The following is a 7363-nucleotide window of genomic DNA, read 5'->3' on the forward strand; positions in this document are numbered from 1 at the left end:
CCCTGAATACACCAGACTCCTCTGTTAAGTATAGACATTACATGTCATTTAGCAGATGCTTTTTATCCAAGGAGACTTACAATGGAATTACAGTTTTTCTCAGTTGTTCAAACACTAAACCCTGTTGTCTGAACCACATGCTCAGTTGCCTGAACCCACTGATTGAATCAATCACTCTTTTTGCAAAACCATCAGCACTTTTCACCTGTTTAGACACAACTTGCCAACACATTTTCATTGTGATGCACTTGTGCTGCATAATGGTGAGCACAGGTGACACAAGTCAAACACAATTAGAGCACAAGTGTCACCACGTGAACACAACAACTCAAAACTGATCCCACTTGTGAGGGAACATATAAACCAGTTCAGAGAGGAAGAGTTTGTGTGAGAGGAGGTCGAGGTGGTCGAGGAGGTCCGTGAAGACAAAGAACAGTCATATCTGGTGAAATCAGAGCGACTGTGATTGACCATGTTCTTGTCCATGGTATGAGCATGAGGAGGCCGGACAAAGGCTACAACCAAACATCAGTAGATTCACTGTGTCCACCATAATCCCAAGGTTTAGAGAAGAGAACAGGTAATTACCTTTTTTGACATTATAGTACAGTATGTAAATGTTGACAGCAATTACTGTATGACATACTATATACTGTACCACAGTATACTGTAAGTAAATATATCTTTCAGTACATCCCTGTACCAATGTACTGTAGTATTGTAATGGAGGGTTGGTCTAACTGTTTGTAGGCCTAGTATTCCATGTATATCTTTTATAACTGCATGTTCTCTTGTTGTAGAATTGAAAGACTGCCACATGGGGGTGGGAGGACAGCTATGTTCTCCCCACACCAAGAGACCCTAATTATTGATATGGTCCATGAGAACAACGCCATTAAACTGAGTGAAATTCAGCAGAAGATCATTGTAGAACTTTCTAGCAGGCAAAGCTATTTGTCTTTCATTCTATTAATCTGTTCATTGTTGTAACTGGCATCAAAGCACCGTTGCCTTTAAAGTGCCTTTAAGGTGCATCGTCAAAGCCGTGTTTTGTTGTATATTGCCTTCGTATGCGCCTTTGTAAATCTATCTATCATTAGAACCTGTACGACTTGTCGGTTTTACAACCTAACTTCTAACTGACTGTCTAACTGACTGTCTAACTGACTGTCTAACTTATGTCTAACTGACTGTCTAACTGATGTCTAACTGACTGTCTAACTGACTGTCTAACTGACCGTCTAACTGACCGTCTAACTGACTGTCTAACTGACCGTCTAACTGACCGTCTAACTGACCGTCTAACTGACCGTCTAACTGACTTCAAACTAACTTCAACTTAACTTAACTGTTGCTTAACTGTGTATGTGGAATAAACCTTCAGAAAGACAGTCGAGTTGTGCCCGCCGTACTTGTTCTGGTTACCCTTTCCAGAAGGGAGCATTGGGCTGGAAAGACCAGCCAGCAGAAATCTGGACAGTTGTAAAACCGTTGTCGGCGCCGTATCAGTGGAGGTACGGACTGCCGAGCGGAGGACGACGATCGTGAGGTACCAGGACGCTGGTGACGTGGATCAGTCGTGAATCACTCAACGGAAAAGCCGGAGCAAAGAGCTATCGGGGCCGTTGAAGGATTAAAGGAAGTGCCGCAGCCGAGGGAAAGGCTGTGAAGATTGCACAAGGAATACAAATGCAAAGCTCTTCTGGGCAGAGAGCCTCACAGACTGTGACATTGTAACGTCGACAGCTTGGGGCGTGGACATTCGTGTGCCATTAGTGGACGTGTCGTTTGCAAAGAACTGAATCCTTTGAACGAGTCATTGGCAACGAACCAGAGAGTCGACTCCAATCAATTCCAATTCCGGAGTGAGTCAGGAGTTCAAAGAAGAAAAATGGCAGATGACAAGCCAGATCTGGAAAGCCTACAGCGGAGGCGATCAAATGCACAGCGGAGCCTAACGACGCGTATAAACCGCCTTAATTTCAAAGCTGGTCGTCTAGGCACAGGAAAATTGTCGCAAGAGTTGGCAGGGTTGGAAAACGACTATGATATCTTCGTCGACGCCTGCTGTGAATATATCGAAGACCTGGAACAGATAGACTCAACGGACGACAACTGTGAGTTAAGAGACACTCTGGCAAAGAGGGACGCCATTGGGCAAAGGTACCATGAGACAATGGAAATGTTGTGGTTTAAAGATGCTGAGCCAGTAATAAGCACCCTCGTGGCACGGTTCAATTCAGCTTTCGACCAGGCCGAGGAACTCGGCAGGAAAAGTGCACTACAGTGGTACCAGCAAGAGGCCAGAAGGCAGGGACTGGATCAAGAACTCCTCGAACTCAGAGACGCTCTGTATGTTTGGAAAGACTATCGGCCATACGGTGAAGAAAAGTGGAGACTCCTTTTAACATTGGAAATTAAAAAGAAGGTACTGATGGAGGAGTGGGCACGCCGCCGGGATAACAAGCGGGGAGGTGGGCTTACCCGACCAGTAACTTGTGCTAGTACCACCCCACTTGTTCACACCCACTCAGCTATCAGGCAGGGCACCATAGCTGGCACCAGTCCCCCTCATCAACCTCCTCAACCACTTCAACAACCTAATTATGGACCCACTGTCAGCTTTACTCAGCCTCCAACCCTCACCAGTATACCACGGCCACCAAGGTTTCACACTGCTCCCACCAACACCAGCATGGGACAAAGGGGAACTGTGCCCACCAGCAACTTTGGTACAGTCACAGGGGGAGAAGACAGCTCTCAGTGGGCCCAACCCATAGCAAAGATCACACCGATAAGCTTGCCTAAGATTTCCGAGAGCAGGAAGGCTGATTGGAAGAGTATCCAGGCGCAAGCGGGTCCCACAGAGTCCTTTAAAGAAGAGCAGAAGAAACTGAAGAGTCAAGTGACAGAGTTACAGAAAGTAACGAAAGTCAATGTCAAGAAGGTAGAGGAGGAGAGTAAACTGAGGGCCGAGATGTCTGAGCTCAGCAGGGAGCTGAGCTCTGAAAAGACCCAAACCGATGAGCTGCAGGAGACCTTGGCGCAAAGTCAGGAGAATCTCACTGAGCTTCAGTCTGACTTCTACCAGAAAGAGTCAGAAGAAGAAGAGTCTACTCTGCATCAAGATCTCAAGGCACCAGAAGAGATCCAAGCTGCAGAGCTGCAGGAGACCTTGGTGCAAAGCCAGGAGAATCTCACTGAGCTTCAGTCTGACTTCTACCAGAAAGAGTCAGAAGAGTCTACTCTGCATCAAGACCTCAAGGCACCAGAAGAAAGACTGAGCTTAGCACAGGAGGACTTGGCTACCAACACCAGCCAACTCCTGCTAACCACACCACTGCTAACTCCAACCCAGACAGGTTTGGAGGCTCAGACAAAAGAACTGAAGAGAAGCCACAGCTCATTGGAGTCAGAGCTCACTAAACAAGAGCAGTTGAAGCACCTGAATCACCTGGTGATACTGTCTTTAGAGAGCAGACTTTCTGAGAAAATGCTAACCCAGTGGCTTGCACATGTGAGCAGCCCCAAAAACTATGCCTTCCCGGGTAACCATTTTGAGAAGCTCTTATTGTTCCTGGCGCCTTTCCTGAAAGGCCAAAAGTCATTACTCACAGGAGTAGAGCTTTTGAAGTTCAGCAAGCCAATCCCCATTTACACTTCTGAGAGACCCGGCTGCCATGAGAAGCCGGTCGACTGGAGGAGGATCCTAGAGGGAGTGGAGAAGATCCTGAAAGCAAGGGGCTTCTACCTCAAGCCCTGGGTCCGGTCTGGTCAAAGTGGGAGGGAGGACAAGGCAAAGCCTGACCAAATGACTCTCCTTACTGAAGGAGAAGTGGATGTAAAAGCACCAAACCCATTAACTCGTCGCGTCCTACTGAGCCAGATCACTGGATTGTACGACCCAATCGATCTAACAACACCTGTGAAGCAAAAAGGTGTGATTCCTGTGAGGAAGGCCTCCCAGGAGGCTGTCAAGTTCACTAAGGACACTTGGGACGAGACCCTCTCTGACGAACTCCGAGGGAAAGCAATCAAGCTGTTCAAGGAGTACACTCGCTTGGGGAGCATCAAGTTCCACAGAAGCCTCACACCCTCCGGCTGGAGGGGCGAGCCCTGGGGCATCACATTCTCTGACGGAAGCTGTGAATCTTACGGCGTCGTACTGTACCTGCGATGGGAAACGTCAGATGGCGTAGTTACCCGGTTGGTGGACTCAAAAGCCAAGTTAACCCCTTTAAACCAGAAAGGTAACGCAGGCAAAGCCAAAATCTGTGGGGCTTTCTTCGCCACACGCCTGAAGGAATACATGCTGAAGCATGGAAGATTGACTGTAGAAAAGTGGTACCACTTCATAGACAGTCAGACTGTGCTGGGAGCCATCCAGCGAGACAGTTACGGATTTCAAACATTCTTTGCAAATAGGGTCGGGGGGATCCAGAAGGCTGGGCCTGTAACTGATTGGTGGTGGATCCCAGATGAAGTCAACGTCGCTGATCTCGTCACGAGAGGGTGTTCACCCAAGCGACTAGACGAAAACTCCGCATGGCAAAAGGGTCCCAAGTTCCTGTCTAGTCCAGTGAAAGATTGGCCTATGGAATCTGCAGCAAAAGTGGCGGCTGATGCTACAGAGACAGTGAGTAAACTCCAGAAGAAGGACTTTACAGCAGCTCTCACCAGAACCCAAGCGCAGAAGTTGTTAAATTCTGGTAGTGAAGGCCGGAATCTCACAGATGCAGATAGCAGGTCTCTAGCAGGGCTCCAGTCTGCAGGATATGAGACAAAATCGATCCCTGTTGAGACCAAGAAAGATGAGACATTGTGGGGAGCCGCACTCATAGTCCGAGTGGGTCTGAAAAGGTACGACCCCCTAGTTAAGCTTTGTGGAGGGGTCAGTCATGCCCGAAAGGCTGTAAAGAAGTAGGTTGCTCGTATAGGGAGAGCCCCTATTCCAGCAAAGTGGGAGGTAGTACTGACAGTGACCGAACTTGAAACTGCATTCCAAGATCCCCTTACGTCATCCCGCTACGTCATCAGAGACACTGTGAGGCGGGTAATAAAGAACAGACTTGTCGTCAACAAGGACGAAGCTTCGGGGCTCCTGCGGTGCTACGGCAGAGTCCAAGCCATCACCTGGGGAAACCCCGGAGTACCCCTGGTCCCATATAATGCCTGGATCAGCACCCTCCTCACACGGGAAGCCCACGGAGCCAACCATGAAGGCATCGCTGGCACACTCCTCAGAGTGAGGTCCAAAGCATGGGAAGTACAGGGGCCAAGAATCGCAAGAAGCATCATTGACTCCTGCGTGCATTGTCGAAAGACCAAGGCAAAGTTATGCAGGCAACAGATGAGTGAGCTTCCTAGTGAACGATCTGAACCAGCCGCACCGTTTGAGCTAACAGCACTGGATCTCTTTGGCCCCTACGTTGTCAGAGACACTGTAAAGAGAAGAACAAAGATGAAAGTCTGGGGAGTAGTATTCAGTTGTATGGCTTCCAGGGCACTGCATGCTGACATCGTGGAAGACCTGTCAACGGATGGCTTCCTAAAGGCGTACCAGCGCTTCACAGCTCTCAGGGGCCACCCAAGGAAACTTTGGTCGGATCAAGGGACCAACTTCGTGGGCGCCAAGCCAGTTTTAAAGGAGCTCTACGAATTCCTGAACAACATCGACAAGGATCAAGTCCAGAAGAAAGCAGCCGCCGCTGGGACCGACTGGTCGTGGGTGTTTCACCCAGCAGACTCTCCCCATCGAAACGGAGCAGCTGAAGCAGCAGTCCATACGCTCAAGAGAGCGTTGAGCAACATCGGGGTGGAAAGTCACCTGACAGCACTGGAGTTCCAGACTCTCCTCTACCTGGCAGCTAATCTGTCAAACGAAAGACCAATCGGCGCAAGAGTCCAGGTACAAGACGAGACTGTAGGAGTCATCACTCCCAACTCACTTCTGCTTGGCCGTGCTGGGCCTAGCGGGGACTCTCGAGGGTTCGAATACCTGACTTACCCCGTGGCGTGCATGAGAGCGGTCCAGATCGAGGTCGACAAGTTCTGGAAGCGGTGGAGCCAGCTGGCGGGCCCGGGCCTCTTCGTTCGACAGAAGTGGCACGCACCCGCAAGGAACGTCACAGTGGGAGACTTAGTGTGGTTGGCTGACCAGAATGCACTGAGAGGCCAGTTTAGGCTCGGTCGAGTTGTGGAGGCCCATCCTGATGCAAAAGGCATAGTACGAGATGTGAAGGTGAGGACGTGCCAAAGTTGTCCGGTTTCCAGTGGACAAGGTGGGAAAGGCAAAGAGAAGGAGAGCCGTCCCTCCACCATCCTTCACAGAGATGTCAGAAGGCTGGTGGTTCTGTTGCCAGTGGAGGAACAGAAATAGATTCCCCACCACATGATGGTGTGTTTCGGAAAAAGGGATCAAGACCCCCCCTCCACCATCCTCCACGAGAGGTGGTGGTGTGTTTCGGAAAGAAAAAGGATCAAGCACCCCCCTCCACCATCCTCCACGAGAGGTGGTGGTGTGTTTCGGAAAGAAAAAGGATCAAGCACCCCCCTCCACCATCCTCCACGAGAGGTGGTGGTGTGTTTCGGTAAAGGGCGTCACTGCGTCACCAAGGACAATGTGAAACCTTTATTTGTCATTTGTATCTGTTATTCATATCGTGTGTAATACGTAGTTCCCAGCGATGTAGCTTTATGTACCCATTTGAAAGGTAAAAATTGTGTGTGTAATACGTTCATACCCTGCGATGTAGCTTTAAGTACCCATTTGAAAGGTAAAAATTGTGTGTGTAATACGTTCATACCCCGCAATGTAGCTTTAAGTACCCTTTTCAAAGGTAAAAATTTGTGTAACGAGTTCGTACCCAGCGATGTAGCCATTTCAAAAGGCAAAATCTGTGTTTTGTGGCCTACTTGGATTTAGGAATCAGTAGGCCAAGTGGGAGGTGTAGAACTTTCTAGCAGGCAAAGCTATTTGTCTTTCATTCTATTAATCTGTTCATTGTTGTAACTGGCATCAAAGCACCGTTGCCTTTAAAGTGCCTTTAAGGTGCATCGTCAAAGCCGTGTTTTGTTGTATATTGCCTTCGTATGCGCCTTTGTAAATCTATCTATCATTAGAACCTGTACGACTTGTCGGTTTTACAACCTAACTTCTAACTGACTGTCTAACTGACTGTCTAACTGACTGTCTAACTGACTGTCTAACTTATGTCTAACTGACTGTCTAACTGATGTCTAACTGACTGTCTAACTGACTGTCTAACTGACCGTCTAACTGACCGTCTAACTGACTGTCTAACTGACCGTCTAACTGACCGTCTAACTGACCGTCTAACTGACTTCAAACTAACTTCAACTT

General features: G+C 48.7%; 1 protein-coding gene across 1 annotated transcript; it reads left to right on the forward strand.

Moving 5' to 3' along the window:
• Positions 1–1206: 1206 nt before the first annotated feature.
• LOC131473581 (uncharacterized) lies at positions 1207–7149 on the forward strand. Its single transcript, XM_058650872.1, has 2 exons — positions 1207–3130; positions 3260–7149. Exons 1-2 carry the CDS (start codon positions 1892–1894, stop codon positions 4922–4924), a joined length of 2904 nt encoding a protein of 967 aa, XP_058506855.1. The 5' UTR covers positions 1207–1891; the 3' UTR covers positions 4925–7149.
• Positions 7150–7363: the final 214 nt, after the last annotated feature.

The sequence above is a fragment of the Solea solea genome, chromosome 15 (genome assembly GCF_958295425.1).
Source record: "Solea solea chromosome 15, fSolSol10.1, whole genome shotgun sequence".
Lineage (NCBI taxonomy): Eukaryota > Metazoa > Chordata > Actinopteri > Pleuronectiformes > Soleidae > Solea > Solea solea.

Excerpts from the sequence above, each read along its gene's own strand:
- LOC131473581 (XM_058650872.1), top strand. The coding sequence starts at position 1,892 with ATGGCAGATGACAAGCCAGATCTGGAAAGCCTACAGCGGAGGCGATCA. Across the intron at positions 3,131-3,259 it reads AGTCTACTCTGCATCAAGAT|CTCAAGGCACCAGAAGAAAG; the intron begins CTCAAGGCACCA and ends CTGCATCAAGAC.